At 31.5% G+C, this 22,157-nt stretch overlaps 3 protein-coding genes across 3 annotated transcripts in view; 2 read left to right on the top strand and 1 right to left on the bottom strand.

The window, feature by feature from the left end:
* LOC129228236 (phospholipid-transporting ATPase ABCA7-like) overlaps positions 1-6,983 on the top strand; it is a 113,458-nt gene extending 106,475 nt beyond the window's left edge. The window contains exon 47 of the mRNA XM_054862902.1: positions 4,471-6,983. Coding sequence (XP_054718877.1) covers positions 4,471-4,568 — 98 coding nt within the window. The 3' untranslated portion in view covers positions 4,569-6,983. The remainder of the gene's footprint in view (positions 1-4,470) is intronic.
* Positions 6,984-11,223: 4,240 nt separating this feature from the next.
* On the bottom strand, positions 11,224-12,637 carry LOC129228128 (ribitol-5-phosphate xylosyltransferase 1-like). Its single transcript, XM_054862775.1, has one exon. The coding sequence runs from the start codon at positions 12,635-12,637 to the stop codon at positions 11,300-11,302; it is 1,338 nt and encodes a 445-aa protein (XP_054718750.1). The 3' UTR covers positions 11,224-11,299.
* A 527-nt stretch (positions 12,638-13,164) lies between these two features.
* The window catches only part of LOC129228304 (Na(+)/H(+) exchange regulatory cofactor NHE-RF2-like), a 56,028-nt gene continuing 47,035 nt past the window's right edge, over positions 13,165-22,157 (top strand). The window contains exon 1 of the mRNA XM_054862979.1: positions 13,165-13,764. Coding sequence (XP_054718954.1) covers positions 13,273-13,764 — 492 coding nt within the window. The 5' untranslated portion in view covers positions 13,165-13,272. The remainder of the gene's footprint in view (positions 13,765-22,157) is intronic.

The following is a 22,157-nucleotide window of genomic DNA, read 5'->3' as shown; positions in this document are numbered from 1 at the left end:
ATATTAATCTACTAGCAGTACATGCACAGCGACGCCTGTGCTAAAAATTTAATGGAAGTCCGTTGAATAAAAAAAATTGACGCCCCCTCTCTGTGATGTAAAATGATCTGATCATTTTTCATTGTATAAAATGCATACACACTTTTTCAAAAAAAAAAAAACTATTAAAGTTTCTTTGGAATTTAAAACTTTTTGTCAAATTATTAAATTAGATTTACAGTTACTTTAAAACTCTATTTAGCGAGTGAAGCGGTTTTTACTGCAATTTAAACTATTTCGCCAAATAAACAAAAAAAAGACATCAAATAATATCTTTCAAATGTAAAAATAGTTCCGCAAATCTATTGTTTATCGCCAAACTCGCCCAGCAACCACGCTTTCATAATCCACCCATCTCACAAAAAAAAAAACATCCAGTGGAACATTTAAAAACCATCGTCAGAAGAAAAGAAGAAAATGTCATACATTTCACTCGGATAAAAACAAATCAAAAGTTTCTTTTCTTCCAAAATAAATCGCCAAAACAATGAATTACATTTACAGTTGCTTTAAAGCAACAATCCTAGCCTGAAAAGCTCAGCACCAAACGACCACGCTACCGGAACCCAGCCCTTTTGCAAGTGAAGCAAATGTTTGTTCTTTGGCAAAGAAAAATGTAAACTATATCATTCATTATGCGCTGGGGGCTTTCGTAACTTTGTGGTAGAAACTTCCCTTCAAATGCCAGTAAATGTGGGTTCGATAACCTTGGATGCTCTGAGTGGTGTATTTCCTTTATTTACGCTGAAAATCTTCCTCATAATGTCTTATGTGTGAATAAATGAAAAAAGTCCAAAATCTCAAGGCAATGGCCCTCAATCCTTCCATGATTATTAACTATGGATACGTAAACAACAACAATAGTGTCATATAAGTTAAAGGCAACAATTTTCAACTTAATTGGTCATTTTTATAGTAATGAATGGACTTTAAAAGCCACTCCACCACAGTCATTCCGTCAAAACGCATAAACTTGAATTTGTCAACCTAGTGCATGAAAAATTATTTAAATTAACACTTTCTTATTGTTACTTCTCTATCACGAAAGTATTCGTCAGTTAAAAGATTGAATTGTTACACAATTTCACAAAAATATCGTTTTGTTAGAAGTCCAAAAACTTGGTTCAGAAAAGTGTCATTTCATCACGGAGCAGAAAATGGCACAAAGATTGGAAAAAGGAATATAATTTTTTTCCCTATCTTGTTTTTCATATTTTAACAATGAAATTCAGAGAAAAAAAAAGTCAGCTGAAATGAAAATAATTTCACTGTAATCGCTTAAACCTTTAAAAAAAAAAAACTGTCTTTCTGTTACGCATGGAATTGCTCTGAACAAAAAGGCATTATTTTCTCTACTGTAATTAAAATAGCAGGGCTGTGGACATTACCAAACGCTGTGGATTGCTGTAAAATAAAATCCCAACAAAACATTAATCTGAAAAGGAGTCAAGTTCGATCAAAATGAGGCCCTGGGTAGACAGTGTCACCGATAAAATAGTTCAGATCTAAACGGGTACCAAGTTTCATAGCTGTTCCTCATAGAAGTTGGACTGTCCCATGTTTTTCAATTCATTCAGAAAACATTTTTTTTATTATCTTTGATTCCAGATTTTAAACTTGCGGCAAGTTTTGGTCGTCAATAAACAATTTCCAAAACATTTGACTGCTCCAATTATACAGTAACTTGCCAAGTTTAAATCCGGGATCAAAGAAAGTAAAAAATTGTTTTCAAAATGAATTGAAGAACACGGGGCAGTCCCATTTTCACGAGGAACTTGTTATCCGTTGAGATCAGAATCTTGTCCGTCTACCCAGAACCTCATTTCGATCAAACTTGGCTACTTTCCACATTGATGTTTTGTTTGGATATCATTAAGTTTTGAAAGCTAAATCATAGTAATGTTGTTCTTTAGAATCAAACTAGAGGACCCGACAGACGTTGTTCTGTTCAAACTTTGTAAGTTGAAAAGTTAAAAAATTTCAATAAACTATCAAGTGTTTGAACCGTTTTGTTGAAAAAAAAATGATTTAAGTTGTGCTTGGTGTCAGAATGCGTATATTTATTACAACTTTATTTATCTAATGCCCACTGAGCAGTTGTTTTATTAACTATTTTTTCTTCTGGACTTGATGGCTTGTTCCTGCAGCCATACTCAAAGGATAAGAAGCGTCCTCAGATATTAAGTGTAAAAAACTAACTACCCATCTAGAACAAATGGGAAATCCCGCTGCAACATCCCCCATATGAAAAAGAATAAAACAACCGAAAGGATAACGTTTTTAAAAAATGATAAAGGTAAAAACAGTTATCTGAATGAGCGAAAATCACTCATCCCCCCCCCTCCCGATATAAAATAAACACATTCTTCAACTAAAATGACTAAACACTCTTTATAAACGAAAATCAGTTCTTTGCAGTTTGAAATATTTCGCCAAGTAAACAAAAAATACAATAAATTACATTAGTAGTAACTTTAAAATGCAGACAAATGATCACGAAACTCTACTGTTTATAACCAAAGTCGCCGAGCCACCACGTAACTGTAATCTAGCCGATCAGTGAGCGAAGCGAACTCCTACCGATTAGCGGTCCGATCTTTTGAACGAAAACTTTTAAAACTTCATATATTGCCTAATTTATTATTTCCACCAAAGATCAAGATCTTCCACTGTACTGATCTTTTGTGTACAGAACTACCCTGTTGTAATTTATCTGGACGAAAATAAGATTTGTTTCATCTTTAAATTCCATCATCTTTTCCTTTAATAATGTACTGATTAGTTTGATAATCCTTAAAGTATTCTTGACATTGATGCCAAAACTCAGATGGATTCGAGCCGAGAAACAAATGTTGCTAGGTACGGTATTTTCTGATCATTTGGTTAGGAAAACCTAAAGCACCGATCCCGTCACATGGTTCAACTACGACGACAGAACACACGTTTTGCGTGAACCTTCCAGTACTTTACTTAAAAATATATCTCGGGACCTAAAATCGTTGCTTTCTAGAGAAATGAAGGCTTCTCTCTCTCTCTCTACGTTTTATATCTATTCTCAATTCACATATCACAGTAGAAAATTTCCTTACAAATACAATAAGCGGAGCTGACTTTCGTATTGTCCTTTGGCAACGAGTTAAATATTTATTTCAGTTCTCGCTCAACAACAGGTTAAAATAAATATTAATCATTTGGGAGATATAACCATCCCATGTTTAAATTAATTTATTAATTAACTAAAACGTTTCCGATTCTTTCCATCGCGCTTCAAAACCATGCTTGCCACAACTTAATTACACACAAAAAATTTGATCAAAATCGGTCCAGCCGTTTAAAAGCCTTATGGTGATAAACGTACGTTTATCCGCACAGAAGATTTTTATATATTAAGATGTAAAAGCGCGTACAAATACAACTTCCATCCCCCTGCTTTTACAATGCACTGGTTTCTTTTTATTAGTAGTATCGAAGATATTTCGATAACTGGGGTTTTGGCACTATCGTCAATTATGGGCTATAATTGTTTGCTTTTGTCACTATCAGCAAAGCCATGGCCAAAGTACATTAGCCCTTGGTCTTTGGCGTCCACAAATTTCCACAGCAATTTCTTCATTGTCTGGGGGAATTATCATAACATAGATTGTAAAATATGCATAATTGGCAAAAACATTTCCCTATTGCTTATAATTCCATGGCGTTAAATTTGTGGACCTTTAAGAAATTAAAATGAAGCGAAGCTAAACGACGTAACTATGGCAATGCGAAACAAAACATCAGTAATTTTAATGGGGATGAGATTTATTCACACTTTATTTTTAACGGCTTGTAACTTTTTTTCCTTTGGAGATAGAAGGTTATTTTTTGACCATAGGTCGAGATATTTCTGGAGAAAAAAATGTCGCTTTTTCCAGCGGTGTCAAAAAGAAAACTGTGGGACAATTCTTTCACTTTTTATTGATAGATTTAATGAAGAAAGTATTGCCAAAATTTCAGCTAAGCCTAAAAAAAGTTAGAGATAAAAACGCAAATTTCTCCCATCGTAATGAAGTTAGAGCATTGAAACAAATTGCTTAGAATACAGAAAATTCTACCCTTTTCAACGATATAAAATATTAATATGTGGAAGTAATTTTTCACCCCTTTAATAGCCAATAATAGGCAATTTACGTGAAATTTGGACCAAAATTGGAATAAAAAAAGAACTATTAATCGGATTTTTTTCGAATTATAGCCTGTGTTACTCAGTAAGAAGGCAACTTTCATACAGTGAAAGAATTTTTCAAATAGTTGCAATAGTTCTGGAGATTACCTCGAACATATAAACACACAAAAATTCTTCCTCTCTCTTTATAATATTAGTATAAATATTTGAATTTTTTGCATATTTTACATGAGGGAAAAAAATTAAGACTTTTTTTTTTCTTTTTGCAGGGGGAGAAAATGGTGCTGCTGTTACTGGAGATGTAGAGTTGCTGGTTCGACATACTTATTTACCCGGTAACAATCAATCACCTGCACATATGGTTTGAGACAAGTGGAATGTTTGTCACATAAATTAAAAACCTGCCAAAAAGCTCATGTTCATGAACTTGTATCAACACTAAATACAAACACATTGCAGCTTTTGCTGTGACTATATGAAAAAAAAGTTTTTTAAAGTTAAAAAATCAATGTTTTCTTTGTATGTTGTTCAAAATCATAATTTCATGGTTTTTATTTATTGTAGCTGTGATATATGTTGAATTTCGTGTGTGTTTTAAGCGTCTACTTGTATATTATATACAAATTTGTCTATGTGTATCGGTTGTCCACATGTTTTTTGCAAATGCACCAGCAATTTTTAACCAGAACATGTCTTCTACTACCAAAGGAAAAACATCATAGTATAAGCGCTCAGGGTTATTTTAAAAAGTTTCAGTGTCACCATAGATTAAAAACTTATTTTGTTTCACTATTTGTTTCCACTTAAGTTTTTGTTTGAATTATTTGTGATATGTTACTCTTCCATGTGAGAAAAATGTAAGTAAATCAAAAATTTTTAATGGCCTTTTTATTTATTTTGTAATTTATTTCAGGCCAAGATTTGTTATTTCTTTGAAATTTTGTTATCATCTAACTTGAAATCAAAAATTCTGATTATACCGCTGTGAAAGCTAACCAATAAAATGTTTATTCTTTTAATTAAAAAAAAAATCATTGTGTCATAAGGCAAGAATTTTAAAAATACAGCAACTTTTCATAAACCTTTTGGAATATAAGAAAAGAAAGTTATTTTGTAAATTTGAATAAAAATTTAGCAACTAACTGTGCAGTTTCATTCTCTTAATTTAACTTATAAGAAATCATGTGCTGTAAGTATTGATACATTACTAAAGTGCTTAGAGAAATCTTGTTCATGCAAAACATAGATTATCATGAATATAACTAACAAAAAAATGTACGCTCAATTTTCAGTGAAATTGAGTTTTTTTATTATTTTAAATGAAATATATATAAAAATATTAAACTGATTTAAAAAACATTCTTATTAATAGTGAATAATTCTAAAAAACCCTCACTTAATGTGACCTACCCAACTATGTTCCTGGCTTAGGTACAATGTATGATGAAGGAGCACGATGGTCATGGCATAAACTGTGTTGATTTAGTTAATGATTTAAAAGTATTAGTAACTTTCATCTTTTACTGATACACACTCAAAAAAAAAAAAAGTTGAACTAAGTAATTAAAGACATACATACATTTTAAACTGCAATTTGACATTTATAAACTATGTATATGATAATTGAATATTTTATGAATCATTTTTATTTCTTTTAGCCACTTTTTCTCTATATAATGTATTTTACATGTTATACATTAATATTTTACAAAACCAGCTGGTACTCGCAGTATCAGAATTCCTCTCTCATTGCAAACTGGTTCTCATGGCACATAATTAGTCTTGAGTCTTTTCGGGTGGAAAAAAAATACGCTAAAATGTTTTGGTGAATTTATTGATATATTTGCATTTAGCACAATCTATTTATTAATCACATATTTCACTGTTAAGATATGTGTTTATTTTGTGTTTAGAAATCTTGTTAAATGCATTCTTATGTAAATATATTTTGTAGAGAAAAATATTTTTAATACGTCTTAACATATTTAAAAATGTTTTGAGGGAAGAACTTTGAATTCAAAGTCAAGTTTGATTATAAATTCTATGTACATACTCTGTACTATGTGAAGTACTATATTTTCAAATTTGCAACATAATTAAATAAATCTTTTTATAACTCTGAGTAAAATTGAGTGCAACTTTTTGCATACATTTCATTTTTTAACATTTTAAAATGGCAATTTCTTTTCTGTTTCTAGTTTAAAAATTTTTAAATGCATAATAAAAACCTATTTCTACAGATATATGCACATTTAAGACAAATATTTTAATGAGTCCTGATATTAATTTTCAATAGCAGAATTTTCAACGTTTTCAAACGTGAAAAGTGTATTATTTATTTATTTATATTTTTTGGAGGGGGGGGGGGAATGTGAAGGTGAAACTACTAATAAATTCCAATACACTCATTTGTATCCCCCCTCCCCATCAACATGCGATACCTCTTCTGTATTTAACATGTAAAACATTTTAAGCTTAAAAAACAGCATATTTTTATTAGTGCTACATTATTTATTGCTAAAAGAAGAATATACATTCCATAATTATGAAGATTGCCAACAAATGATAAAATTTATTTCAAAAAATTGGGGAATCTTAAATTTGTTTAGAGATGTATAATATTTCATTAAGCAGCAACATTTGTAGTTTAAAGTTATTTTCAGCTTACCTTCCTTGAAGAATTAATGCTTAGTAGATTGTGATTTGATTTCTATTTTCTATTATCTTTCCATACACTGTAAAATGACATTTTTTCATTTTAACTATATTTCCAAATTTACTGATATTTGGAAATACTTACTGAAACTGATTGCAAAATACAATTGTGAATTACTAATATAATATGAAATATCATCATACATCAAGGAAAGATTACAAAAACGATGTAGCTTAAAAACATTATTAAAAGTACTAATAGGACTGAAACATTTGAGCAGTGGAAGAGTTTAAAGCATTCAAGAACTGATACACTAAACTCAATTGGGGGGGGGGGGGGGTGAACATAAGATTGACACAAAAATTAATCAAGGACATCACATTATACAGATCAATAATTTCAGTAGTCAATTAATTGTTTACAGATATATTAAGAAAATTTTACTTTTGCTCAAAAAATATTTGCTTAGTAATAACAGCATTGTATGTAAACATAAATATTGCTTAAAGGTCATCCACAAATGGTGTCATACTTAGAGTAGAGGGGGGTTCGTGAAATCGTGATGGTTTGTGATTGGAAGGGGGAGAGGGTCACAGGAAATGTGACATCACACATTTTGGTTAAAATAAGACATTTTTGGAAAACAATATGCTTATTTAATATAGGACAACATGTAACAAGGGGAAGGTAGGGGTGAAGTGTGACTTTGTAAGAAGGGTTGGGGGGAGTCAAATCTTTTGAAGAAAAAAATGTGACATTATTTATAGACTGCACCTCAAGGTAACATTTTAACAGAAAATGAGTTCAAAAAATTGCACATTTTGTGAAAAATTCCCACCCAAAAGATATGAATAAAAATAATTCTTATTTGAGAAATAAATAGTAACAGATGATGGTTTTTTTTTTTTTTTTTTTTTTTTGTTTTTTTTTTTTGTTTTTTGTTTTGTTTATAAGAGCCAACTTACACTGAATTAGATTTTAAAAATAATTTGCACTTTTTTGAGTACAAGTTCCCTTTACTTGAAAAATATGAAGAACCGCTGTATACTGGCTGATCTCAATCACTAAGTAAAAGGGAGAGATAAATGTTTAAATGCTAGTTTAAAATGTAGCATTTAAAAAACTTTTAAATAGTTTCCACATATGAAAATTAATAAAAATATGCCTTATAGTTTGTATGTAGACTAAAAGTTAATACATAAAATGTGGACCAATAAATTCTCAACTATGAAAAATGAAGAAATAAATGAAACTCCAAAGTCGCTCAGTTTAGCAATTTGTTAAAGCTGTATTTTGATATTTTATCACTATGAAGTACATAAAAACTTGAAATTTGATTACTTATTTGGCATATCACTTTTGTTTTCAAGGAATTTACACCAGAAGTGAAAATGTAAAAGATTATAGCTTATAAACAAGTTTTGAGATTTAATTGAAGTAGTGCACTCAGCATGTGAATCAAAATGAAGGAAACAATTCTTCATTGTTAAAAATTGTTTGCACCTGTATCTAGACGAAGCATGTAAATAATGTAACACAATGGAAAATGATCTATTTTTTTAAATCACAAAAATGTTTAAGAAATATATATGACCTAATATTGTTATCCGTTTCCATTTGATTTCATTTGCATTATGTATATGTTCTTTTGTTCCCCTTTCATGTACATTTTTATATATTGCTTTGTAGGGTTTTTGTTTGGAAGCTAGTGAAACTTCTATTTAAAATATTTATTTTTGTATTTTAGAAGTTTGAGTATCTTCTTTGCATGATTTAACAAAATGTGTGATAGTCAAAAACAAACAGTATTTAAGTGTGATAACAAGGATAAATATTATTTCTGGGAATACAGTATTTGGCATGCCTTTTCGTTCATTCAGTGTAAATCTCTGGCTTGCTTTTAAGAAAAACATTGCCATTCATTGAGATCAAATAATTATAATCACAAAATATCCTGATTTTAGAGATGAATTTATGAAACATTTCTTTCAAATTCATGCTTTATAACTTCGTACTTTAAAGTTTTAATTATTTTCTTGATAGCTTTACAGTGTACCTCTAAATAATTAAGAAAAAAAAGTTTTAAACAACAGCAGCTTATAATCTTGTAAAATTTTAGTTGAATGTTTAAATATTTATTTATAATCTCAGTTCTGTATTTTGCTTTCCATTCATTGTACATATTGTGCGTTGCACAAAAGAAAGAACTGAACAATCGTCAATTCTGTGATTGTAGTTTTACATTATAAATTAAAAATCTCTTAGCAATGAGCTATGTGTCTTGTATTTATTGCATTGTTTTACTTCAAAATTCGTGTTTTCAATTACTTTCCATACTTTCATACTTTATTAAGCACTTTTACTATACTTGGCCTGATTGTCACAGAAAAATCTGAGGCTTGCTTTTGCTTATATCTCAGCAACTAGACCACTTAGAGACTTTATGATTTCACTAAATGATTTGCTTAATCTTAAGGTACAACTTAATGCTAAAAAATTAAATTCTAAAATATTTTTTTTAAACAAAAAACTTTAAAACAACAGATTTTTTTTTTAATACTAAGCACTTTTTAAATGCACTCAAAAGGACAAAATAACTTTTCTGGGTCAGAAAGGACAATTTAAGTACTCCTGTAGTTTTCAATTATTCCAAGAAAAAGACTTCACAAACAAAGAAAAGTGTGCTCAAGTCATTTCAAACCAAACTTTCCCATTAAGAAATATATGCATATTTCAACACTCAAATTTATGATTGAAAGCTAGATAATGATAAAACATTCTCTACATGACTTACAGTTTGATGTCACGTGTTATGTCTAAATAGACGTTGTGCTGTAACCGTGCAGCAATTTTTTAACACCCACTTTCAGTTAACAATAATTCTCTTTTTCTTCTCATAAGTTATGCAATATAAAGCTTATTGAATGAAAGTACAAAATTTTGTTTAGTAAAAAATTATGACTTATTTATTATGTTAGTCGGCACAAGGGGTAGTAATAAAAAACAACATCCATTGACTATACACCATTGCAAATTATCTCAGACTTTTGTTTTAATCAAAAAGTAAAAGAAATTTAGCGCCAATATTAGCGAAACCAGAAAAAATGAGATACATACCACACGACAGGACAGCTTTTACTATTTTTTGAGTCGGAATCCAAAATCTGGAACATTCGGAAATCCAGAAAGGTCTATGCCCTAAGCATTACAGATTCGGGGGTCCCATATTGAAAAATAAAAGAGGCGGTACATAGTAAGAGTTCACCTATATCACCATGAAATTGTTCAATAGGAATGACAAATCATTTTTTTCTTGAAAAAATTTTATCCAAATGCGTGTCCTCCTCAGTGAATAGTATTGTAATCCTTACGGAAAAATTTAAGTATGATGCTAAAAATGTTTTTTTTTTAGAGCTTGGTGCTCGATTGGTTTTTGAAAAAAAATCGCTAAATATTCAGAGTGAAAGTAAGATAAAAAAGAAAATGCCCAGGATTTAGTTTAATTTTTTTTTTCATTTGACCATAAATGTAGGTACAAATGCAAACAACATTTGTTTTATATACAATAGGATAAAGTCATTTATTCTATTAACCTTGCGACTGCTCAATTTGCTGACCAAACTTTCTTCAAAAATTGTGTAATTCTTTTTGCTATCATCCAGGACAACTGCTTTTATCTGTATCAGAAATCCTTCAAATGCTGCAATTTAATGGACAAGGAACGAACCACGTTGTTGGCCAAACCGATGCGCTCATATGGGGGGGGGGACAAGTGGGGGCACAAGCCCCCCTTAGAAATTAGAAATTCCTTGCTTTTAGTACTTTTTCTTTGCAAAAATGAAAAAAACATTTCTTCTCCAGCTATTAATGAATAAGTTATTAAAAATGTCAAATTTGAATAACTCTAATCTGTACTGAAATCGGTTTCTATGGGGAAAATATCTCAGCTGACCCCACTCCTCCCCCCTTAAAACTTTACATATAGGCGCCCATGGATGCACTCGTCATAGGAAGAAAACACCTGCTCGCAGAAATTGTGGGATGAGCAGATTTTGTTACATTTAAGTTATCCGTCAAGTAAGATAAAAGTATAAAGTATCTGCGCACATATCTCAAAATTATCTGTAGGAATGAAAATCAATATGCAGTGGGTAGGTAAAATTTTTAGCAAGAAAATGCATTTTGCTTTTAATCATGTATTTATGAAAGCAATAATGAACATTTTTCGTTAATTTATTTTCAAATTTTGAAGATAATCAGTTTTTAATATGGATATTACTAACAATTTTCAGAAAATGCATATTTATAGTAAATGTACCCGCGCAGCATTGAATGTATTCGCACACGGCGTGCGTCTATATTATCTAACTATGGTTATCCATGGAAATTGCGGGATAAGCAGATACCTATAGGGTCAAAAGCATACCAGTATGATGAAGATATTATCTTTTTGAAGTAAGCTCATTTAAAACTGCGAGCAATTGTCCTTTCAAATTGAGTTTAAAATTTTCATACCACTCCACCAGATTAATTCGTCGATTGATTTTCTCATGCAATGTCATCTTTTGCTCCTTTTTAATCAAATCCGGAAGTTCCAACCAGTCATTAATGTATATAACTGGGGCTTTATAAAACTTCAACAATCTCAGAGGAGCAAGAGCCTCAATTCCTTTAGAATTGCCACAAGCCCCAGGTGTCATCACGTTTTCTACAACAGGTACAGATCCAAACTGCATGGCTTCGAAAATTCGGTAGCATTCCGAGTTCATTCCGACAGGGTTCAGTGTTAAGTCGCTCAAACGTATGCTCTGAATGTAAATATTGAGGGAGTTTTCAGTTTCCCGAGGTTGCCACTCCTTCCTTCCTTTAACAAAACAAAACTGAGTAAGATTGTATTTGTGTATTATATTGAGTAGTTTTTCCCTGGATGAGTGAGCATAGACAGATCCTAAAAAGTTGCATGTGTATGGGCGTGCATTCTCAAGATCCAACTGCTTAGGGTCAATTTTAGGAAAACCTCTGTATGTGGCTATTCCCAAAGGCCATTGATAAAAATGCTTGTTATCAACTAAAGGACTATCGTAAACAATAAAAGTTTTGTTCACTAAACCACCTGCTTTTGAAGTATATGGAATTATCCAATCATTATTGCACTCTTCATTACCCAACATAATCAAAATTGTGCTTTTCAAATTGTTGAACTGTGGAAGAAATTCCAACCACATTTTTGCGAATGACACTTTCTCTTCACTTCTTCCATTCAGAACTAATATCAAATGTTCCACGTCTTTTGGTGTTTTTGTTGGTATAACGCCTGGCCCTGTGCGAAACTGAAATACAAAATTTTCAATCTTTTTGAAGCCATAGCTCCAGGTACCATCCATTTTACTTTCAGTTTTTCCAATAAGAATATGCTCCCACAAATATAAGCCTATTGCAGCTTTTCCCCATATTTCCACGTTGTATGTCTCAGACGACTGATTTACTTCGTGCGACTTAGATTTATAAAATTGTTTACCAAAACCCAAGCGTTCATTCGACAATTTCAAAAGAGACTTATGCACTATAAAAGATTTATTGTTTACCGGAGGATCTCGTTTAAATTTTTCTACCGAGGGATTCCAAATTTCACCGTCATCGGGCAAAGCTAATTTTCCGTGAGCAAATTCAATGTTTCTCACGCTACTGTTGCTCTTAAATAAAATGTAAACAGTGTAAAAACTTAATGTCAAATAGGCAAAAAAAGCAACTGTCGTGACAAGCCTTAATGTCAAAATCATAACGATAAACAAACTGTTGTTGCCAAAGATGCGCAACTCTCAGTTCCGGTCTAAGTCAGTTAATATTACAGTTACTATTATTTTTGTACACCTCTTGCAAATCAGTACCTCCTTTCTAAAACAGTTGGCGCTGCAGCCAATGTCTAATGGAGGTGCAAGGTAGCATATTCGAGCTCTGGAGTTGCGAATATGAAATGCTAAAATTTTAACATAAACGCTTAACTTTTAGAGATTTTAAACGTTTGCAGTTGTTTTGAAAAAAACCTAGCGTCCTTAATGTTAACTTTCTGTAAAGTTATTCTTTCTTCGTATTTAGTGATTGAAAACTGATCGATAAACTAGGTTGAATGATTTTTTAGTTGGGTTATTGTCTTTTTAATAGATTAAAAATTCTTTTAGTTCTTCTGCTTTTGTTTTACAGCTGTGACGACGTCATAAAAATGTGTATTGAAACAGATGGCGCTAGTTGGTCTCTACTTTGAGTACGCTCTTTGAAAGTTTTCTCCAGGAAAACAGTTTTGCGTTATCGCGGAATCAGTGAGGAATTAGCCTTGATTGTGTGTGGTGATCTTAGCGTTCAGTCTAGCTATTGGGATATTTAATGCTTGATTTATAGTGTATATTTGGAAAAAATCATGTCATTCGAACTGCCACCAGATGCACCTGCCCCAAGATTGTGCCATTTAATTAAATGGGTGGATTTTGATGGATACGGCTTTAATTTACATGCCGAGAAATCGAGAACTGGGCAATTTATCGGTAAAGTTGATGAAGAAAGCCCAGCTCAACATGCTGGTCTCAAAGAAGGGGATCGAATTATCGAAGTAAACGGAGTAAATATTGCCAACGAAAACCACAGGCAAGTTGTTGAAAGGATAAAATCAATTCCAAATGAAACGAAGTTGCTTGTCGTCGATGAAGAAGCTGACAGGTGGTATAAAGAAAGGAAAATAGTTGTGAAAAGTATCCAGAATAATGTGCAGATAATGAAAACGCCTGTGCCGCGTCCTTCCAAGGAGCCTCCTTGTTATGAAAATATAGCCCCGTCAACAAACGGCGTAGAAAAAAAATCTGTCGGGAATGGCGTTCATGATGTCAAACATTCGCCCCCAAGCTCTTCTAAACATGTAAGTAAAACTGGTTTCATGGTATTTCGGGATTTTAAAACTTTATTTCTAATGTCTTTTCTTCTTGCTAGTTAAAAGGATTTCGGTATTTAATTTAATATTCGATTGTTAATTTTGCATCATATGAATCGTGAAGTCAAAAACATTTCTGGAGCGTAATTCACGTTTCTTTCTCCTTGTTTTGACAATAAAAAAAAATGAGTCTGCGTGCTATAATCGTTTCTAAAATTTGGTACCTTCGTAAACATGTTTTTTTGCACTTATATTTGCTTTTAAAATTTTTACTTCACACATTTATTACATTGCAATCAAGACCAAGTTCAGCTCCATACATGCCATCAGGCCTGTAAGGCCCAGCCTAGGGTGCCCCCAAAAATTATGGTACATATAGATATTTATAACTGAATATGGTTTTAAGTTATTTATTTGTAAAATCAAGAGTGAACATCAAATCAAGCAGCCTTTGACATTAAAAATATTTCCTACATTATTATAAAAATTAGGATTTAAAGCCCCACATAGAGGTTCAAAACCTTAAAAAAGTGCAATAGAAATAAAGACATTTAAACAAATGAACTCGTAATTAAGATAGAAATACTAAAGCAGTTAAAAACAATCATTTGTTTAAAAAATATAGTTTTTGGAGGGGGGGGGGACAATCTAGTGGACCGGTTAGGGTCCCTGTTGATTTTATTGTGCAGAGGACCCAAAATTGATAGATCCGGGGGTGCCTAGGAATATATAAAAGTACATTTTCATTTTCTTGTGATGGATAAAAATGAATATTCATTACAAAAACATAAATGTGATAAAAAAATTTGCAAAGGCAAAAACCTGTAAAAGGTATTTTCAGTTTGTCATTTATTTGTTTAAATACTGTGTCATCAAACTAGTTTTGTAAATACTTTTAACTTAAAAAGAAGTTTTATCTAGACTGAAGCATATGAAATGAACAAAACAAATTGTAGCTTAAAAAAATGTTTTTCTGTTAAAGGTTGGTGACTTCTATACATTTTACTTTTAAAACTGTAGAAAAATTGTTGAAATTTAAAGAGGTTGACAATATCTTCAAGTAGATAGCCAGGGGTGCCCACCCAAATTGGGGGGGGGGGTCACGGTGCAGGCTGCGGCCTGCTTTTTTAAGGGTTTTGAAAAGTATTTTGCCTTTTTTTTTAAATCTTTGCGATATTAAGGGGGTGCACTTTTGCTTTTGGGTACTCCTGAGATAGTAACACTAGAATTTAGAAATTGAAGTTGTTGAATGTCACTAACTACTAAGTTTTTAATAAATAAGTTAAAATCACTAGAAATAAAAAAGTTCCAAATAACAAAAAAAAATTTTAAAGGTTTTTTTTTTTTTTTCAAGGAGCTTATTCTACATCTTCTTATTTAACAGTTTCTTACATTTTAGTTTAAAATAATGTTTCTCAAAAAAAAATCTACATATGTTCTTTAATCTTATACATTTTTATTGGGAGTAAAATATCTTCCGAATTTTGATACTCTCTTAAAAAGTGTTTAACCTACCAAAATATAAGCTGGTCAGTCATAAGTTAAATATTACTAGCCCCAATTAAGGTATTTCCTGGCCCATGGCCAAACCTTTTTCGAGACCAATCTGTAGACCTTATAATTTTAGCCATTTACTAAAGCAGTTTTGGCGATTTGATAGCTCCTTTAAAACAGGGGTCCTAGGTCACGGTCTTGTTGGCATTTTCAGTAATCAGGTCCTGCATAAATACTTACTAAGTCGTTTCCCTTTTCTTCTGCTTACTTTAGAAATAGTATGCTCTGCACCACAACAAATCTTTTGAGGGAGTGGTCAAGTACCACAGAACCTTGAAGTCTGCATTCCTGGTTCTTTGTGAATGCTTGTATTTATAAGGTTTAATTAAAGAGCCTAACAAAAAACTTGGCCAAGAGCTTTCATTTTGTTTGACGTTATTTATTAGCATTAGGGTAGCAAAGGTAAAGTAATAAAATGCTAGGAGCTTAGGAAACTAGCACGGCTAGTATTTACCTTTCGGGGGGCGAGAGTTATAACCACCCTCATTGTACTTAAGGTACCTATCATATTGAGATTGGCAGTATCTGTTAAAATCCAGGGTTTTAGCAGTTTGTCTCCCCCCTCATCACATTATTAATATTGAACAAGAGTCGTCTAGTACATTGGTGTCATCAGATAAAATTTATTGGGGGGGGGGGGTGGAGACCAACTTTGTCGCTGCTAATTTCAATTTGCTTCAACAAAAAAAAAAGTTTCTAACAACTTTTATTTTCTCTCTTATACATTTGTTCATTACACATCTGGGGACATTCAATTTTGTAAGTACTTACAATACAAAATAGTAATAAATTATTCCAGTTAGGGCTGAGTGATGTATCAATGCATCGCCAAAAAAAAGTGCATGTGGCACATTATCAGTCTTGCATAATATAGAAGAACGCACGAACGGCGTTCGCAGAAAATATTTGTCTCTGCAGAATTTTTTTTTCAAACTGCTAATGTTGATTTAAAAAAAAAAGAAGAAAAAAAAAAGTTCTTAAGGGATTTTTTAAGAAAATCCCAGAGTTTATTTCTGTTAAAAAGCCTTTTAAAGCACTTGTGTAAAGAAAATGGTTTTGGCAGTTTTCTTCAGTTGGTGAAAAATAAGCAAACTATATGTTATTGTAAAAAAAAATTAAATGATTTAAAGCACTTTTTTTTGTCTCTTTCATATTTGAATATTATTCAAGGGTGAGTTAGGCAAAATTATTATTTGCAGAAAATTTTCCAGTAAGGATTTGTGTTCGCAGAAAGCTTTTCATTTTATCTAAGTCTGCACATTATTAAACAGACTTAGAATTTTTCTCTAAACCAATGCATTGTTAAAGCACCAACTAGAAATCCAAGCACTAATGTACAGACAGACACCGGTCCTGTAATCGCTGCCGTTTTAATCTCGTAATTGTTTCAAAATGCTGGTGGAAGCAGGGACGGCTAGATGGGAGGTCAATGTGACCTATCCTTGTTCAAAAATTGTTTTCTGACAATTTAGAAAATTTAGAGACTGTATTGTGAAATTAAACAAGTAATGATGTTTAATGTCTGTTCTCATTCGATACATATTTGTGTTCACACTCTTATTTTATCATTCGGTAAAATCCAGAATATCATTTGGCAAATTAAAAAATTCCACCAACCAAAAATGTAAGTCCTGGGATTCTTTGTGTGGCAGAGCATAAGCAAACAAAGACCTTCAATTTTCCCAAAACAGGCAGGAAATGCAATGTTTTAAGCTCTTAACGGAAAATATATTCATAAACAAAGTTTATCTTACAATCTTTGAAAAAAAAAATTCTTTAAGAGCAAAATAGCAACAAAGATTGCATACTCATATTTTGGTGGTTTGAGGAACACCTTTTTAAATGCAAGATGAGACTGCTTCCATAAACTCACATCTTTTGGCATTGATCAAGCTCATTAATTTCCCAATTATCAAAATCTTCTCGAATAAAAAAACAGAGAAAAACTCGGTTCACGCATAAAACTTCCGTAACAATATTATCAGAAAAAATATGCTATTATCATAGAGTAAAGAAATATACATACCCCATCTATGGTAAAAAGGATATAAAATTGAAGCCGGAGTTATGGGATACAGCGGTGCAATGATGGGTAGGGTTATGATAACATGATCTTTTCGCGAGAATAGTTTTCACCAATCTCGCAAAGGGACCAAATAAAGTAGCTGGATGATTGGTTTGCATTTTACTTTATGTTTAAAAGCAATTTCAAAATTGTGTTTCATAAACTTGCAGCAATATCTAAGTTTAAATTAACAACCAATTGAGATTCATTAATGGAATGTGTTTTGAATCAAGATGTATCTCAAAATACTTAGCAAGAAGTTAAGGATCTTGGAATACAGGGGTGCAACTTCCGACTTCAATTTCTTAGTATAGCAGGGCTTCTCCATGTAATTTCTTTTCTCTATGGCTATTATTGAGTAAGTAGGCTTTTTACCTTTGCCATTAAAAATGTAAAATTTTAAACTACAAATGAGCAAACTCGACTTACAGCACCATGTAATTGTCCATACACAAACCATGCTTGCGGTCGACGAGCTCAACCGATTGCTACCGGTTAACGAATCACGTGACTGCTACTGATCATGTGTTTCAATCAACAGCTTAAAGTGGTAACCGATAGATGATAGAATGCTGTGGTTAGGAAGCGGTTACTCACCGGTCGACCGGCGAGGTTTGTAGAACGTAAGCATTGAATGCGGCTATAGTGCAACAATTTTGATGAAATTTTGACCTTGTAATTTTCAATGCAGGTATTATTGCAAATTGTGTTCTTAGAAAGAGGGTGTCTTTGATCTGATCAAAAATAAGTCCTTCTCCCGCCCCCACTCTCTCAAAAAAAAATAGTAAATTAAATACTAAAGTTGCGAAAACATTTAATCAAAAGTGAAATATTTTGACAAAAAAGCCTCAATAGAAAAAAAAGAATTTTATTTCTTAACATCAAGCGAGAAATGGCAACACATATTATTCAGCAACTGCTGAAAGTTAACAAATTATTTCTAGTTAATTTAGGAGATTAGTGCTTTTTTCAGGGGAATTTTTTCACAGGCTTTCTAACTGTACAGTTGATACGTATCAAACTTGACCATCACTTAGATCAAAAAAGGCTTTTTAATTAATATCTGTTAGTATCTGTTTTCAAAAAAATTTTTGATAACAGTAAAACTCAGCCATAGCTACCAAACAAAAAAAGAATGAAGGAAATTGTCTGAGAAACAGAAGAGAAAAACTTGCCAAATGGTTAAAATTTGTGCATCCAATAATATCAAATTAAATTCAAAGAGTAAAACATTTAAATTTTGTATTGGAAAATAATTATTGTAGCTGATTTTTTTTTCTATACAATCATAAACAAGTAAAATAATTTTACATTAAGTAATGTGTGATTGCAAAAATAAGGGCTCCTAAATAATTAGGATTAATGTGACAAAATAGTTGGGAATTATTTCATTATGCAGTTAAAGATTAAAAATTGTGTGAATAATAAATATCAAAAGTGAAGTGTAAAAAGAAATCTTTTGAAAAGTAAAATATAACAGACTTCAAAATATATTTTAGGAGTAAAATCTTACTACCATTCATAAAATTGTAAATTATACTCTAAAACTAAGAAATAAATTCATTTTCTAAACAGCTGCATTATATGCAGCATCTATTTGCTACTTTTAAACATATCTGAAGGAAGTGCAACATGTGATTGTAGTCAGTAATGTAACGTACTTTTTTCGAACTTTTTCATGATCATGTCTTTTTATTTTTTATATGCGAAAGGATATGAGAACTCTCGTCCCCTCAAATGAACTAGCAAAGGAGAAAAGTCTCTTCCCTGCAGGGCCATATCCAGAAGAGCCCCCTCCCCCCAACCCAAAATGTTTTGTTCTTTAAAACAGAAGTTAATTTTTTTTTTTTTTTTTTTACTTTTAATGTCAGAAAAGGAAAATAACAAAGTTTTTTTATTCTTAATTTTGTAACTATTAAACGAGTGAAAATTTAAAGAAATACAGAAAAAGCAATTCTAGTTTTCATTAGCTGCAAAGCATACTTGAAATTTATACTGGGGTCATTCCATGTCAGTTCAACCACACCCCAACACCCACCATCTCAGATTCCAATGAAACTTTGTATACTTCTACTTTTCATAGTCCTAAGTAACCTCCTAAAGTATTTCTTCTCTATTAAAAATAGTTTTTATTTTTTGGCCCTTCAAAGTTTTGCGATTTTGCGTTAGTTGTCATTTACAGTTCTCTGAGAATGAACAGCAGCTGTTTGCAAAAAAAATTATTTCTCAATAACTAAAGATAAAAAAAATTGGAAATTTTTTATATTAAATATTAAGATTTCAAGTATTTCAGAAAAAAATATGTCAAAAATCTAAATTTATATTCAGCAATTAAAAAAAATTAACAAACTGAAATTTTTTTAATTTTTTCAATAAAAAAATGATAGTCAAAATTTTAAAATTTTGACATGAGGGTCTAAATTAAAATAATTTATATATTTTTTTTAATGATCATTAACATGTGTGCTAACATATAAAATGAAAATCTTTAGGGGACTTTGAGGGATTCTGCCCCCCTGCCCCTTATTTTGATTAATGAAAAAAAGCTGATCACAATATTACAAGCTAAGTTAATAATTGCATTAAAGAAAATTTCAATATTGAAATACATTGGTGTTTGAACTTAAATGTAAACATTTAAATACTCAAGATTTTTTGAATTGTAAATAATTAATTAAATTCATTAATAATAAACAATAAAAATAAGATATCGCAAAATTCGAAATTTTCCTACAACAATTTAAGCATGCTAAAAATTATTGTTAAACTTAGGGCAACATAGAAATTAAAACTTTTTATTTAATTCTAATTTATAATTAGGCAGTTTATACAAAGTATTAAAAATCTTATAAATACCAGCTCAGAGCTTTTAACTTGATTCATTAATCGAATGCAATATCAAACTGAAACTTGGATTTGGTTTAACATAGCAATTTATTGGGTATAAGTTTAAAATGGTTACCATTGCCCAAAATGTTTATAATTAAGGCTTTGCAACAATCTCATTCAAGGACGCCCATATAGGGGGGGCAAGGGGGGCTCGAGCCCCCCCTTTTCAAATTAGGAATTCCTTGCTTTTAGTACTTTTTTCTTTGCACAAATGTAAAAATATTTCTTCTCCACCCCTTTTAATGAATAAGTTATTAAAAATGTCTAATTTTAATGACTCTAATCTGTCCTGAAATTGTTTTCTACAGGGAAAATATCCAGCTAAACCACGGGAAAATATTTGAGCCCCCCTTGCGACTTTGCATATGGGCGCCCATGATCTCATTTGACCTAAAAGTGTGTTTTGTTATCTTGAGTGTTTCTATGATCATAAATGGATCTTAATAACCTGGCATTTGTACAAATGACAGGTATTTTTATTTTACACTTCATTTGTAATTTTTTTTAGATGTTTTGTTTTCTTTTTAATATATTTGCCTGTCACCTCCCTAACTTTGGTTGCTTTACTAGCCCCCAAAAAGGAACAGCTGGTATTAGATGACGGCTGATCACCAAGCTGTATGGTTTACGTTTATAGTTAGTTGTTTATATTATGACTGTGAGATTGGTAACTACTTTTTATTTAAAATACATTTTCTTTTTCTTGATCCCTCTTTCAACTGCTGCATTAGTTTTATCAAGGGCAGTATGTTCTTTTAAGCCACTTTTTATTTTCTACAAATGATTTATAAACCTTATATATATTCCAGTTTAAATACAGTGAAACTTCAGTAACTGGACACACTGATAATCCAGGTAACTCGACATTTATTTTTCTTAGGGTCTGCCCAATGCTAACTTCAATGGTTGAAAAGCTTTCTAGCTTGGCACACATTTTGCTAGAACTCCTATAAGTCAACTATTCTGTTACTCTAGTTATTCTAGTTCAATTCATTCTTTCATATTGACCTTTCTTTCTGAGAATTCTATCTTTTATCCAGGGGAGTCAGCAACCACTCTGTGCTGTTAGTGCAATTTTGATAGGGTAGGATAAAATGTACTCCATGGGAGGGGTGTAGAGAAAGAAGGCACCATTACTTGTTTTCTAAACAAGTGTGAGCAGGACTTGTTTTTTTTAGCAGACCTCACTAACAAGAAGCTTTTATCTCTTTTCAACAATTATGTATTTATTCCTCACAAGATATTCAAATCTATTACTGTTTTTAAAAAGAAAGAAAACAAAAATAATAGAAAATTCATTTACTGGAATTAATTTTCATAATGTGAATGTTAAGCATTAATAAGCATAAGTGATACAAAATTTTGGAACCCCAGTAAGTTGAGGAAAAGTTGCGAGTTATGTCATTAAACGGGGGGGGGGGGGGGGGGGGAATCTGGACAAAAAAAATTCCATGCAAATAATAATTTTTTTTCCAAATGTCATTAAAAAATATAAAAATCCATTGAATACGAGAGGTGCATAAATACTAATTTATTTCTTCATTTGCTTTGAGGGGAGGGGGAAAGGTAATTTACTTTATTTAGTCATATTATTACTAAACAATCAGGCCATTATTTTTTAAGGGGTATTAAATGTAATTTCAAGAAATTAAAAGGATGAATTTGTCATTGTATAGCAGTAAAACTATAATGGAAAAGCAGTTCCACGATAGCAATTTTTCTTAAATGTAGGGGGGGGGGGTGGATCCTGAAAGTACTAGAAACTGCATGATTATGAATTGGTGTTAAGACTTTACTTTTGTTTTAACTTGTCTGGACTAAAATGCAGTAATCCATATGCAGATATTGTTGTTTGCAACTTTTGAATTTCATG

The sequence above is a fragment of the Uloborus diversus genome, chromosome 8 (genome assembly GCF_026930045.1).
Source record: "Uloborus diversus isolate 005 chromosome 8, Udiv.v.3.1, whole genome shotgun sequence".
Lineage (NCBI taxonomy): Eukaryota > Metazoa > Arthropoda > Arachnida > Araneae > Uloboridae > Uloborus > Uloborus diversus.
This window is presented reverse-complemented; position numbering and strand designations above follow the sequence as displayed.

Bases quoted from the DNA above. Each gene is read 5' to 3' on its own strand.
- LOC129228128 (XM_054862775.1), bottom strand. From the start codon at position 12,637: ATGATTTTGACATTAAGGCTTGTCACGACAGTTGCTTTTTTTGCCTAT.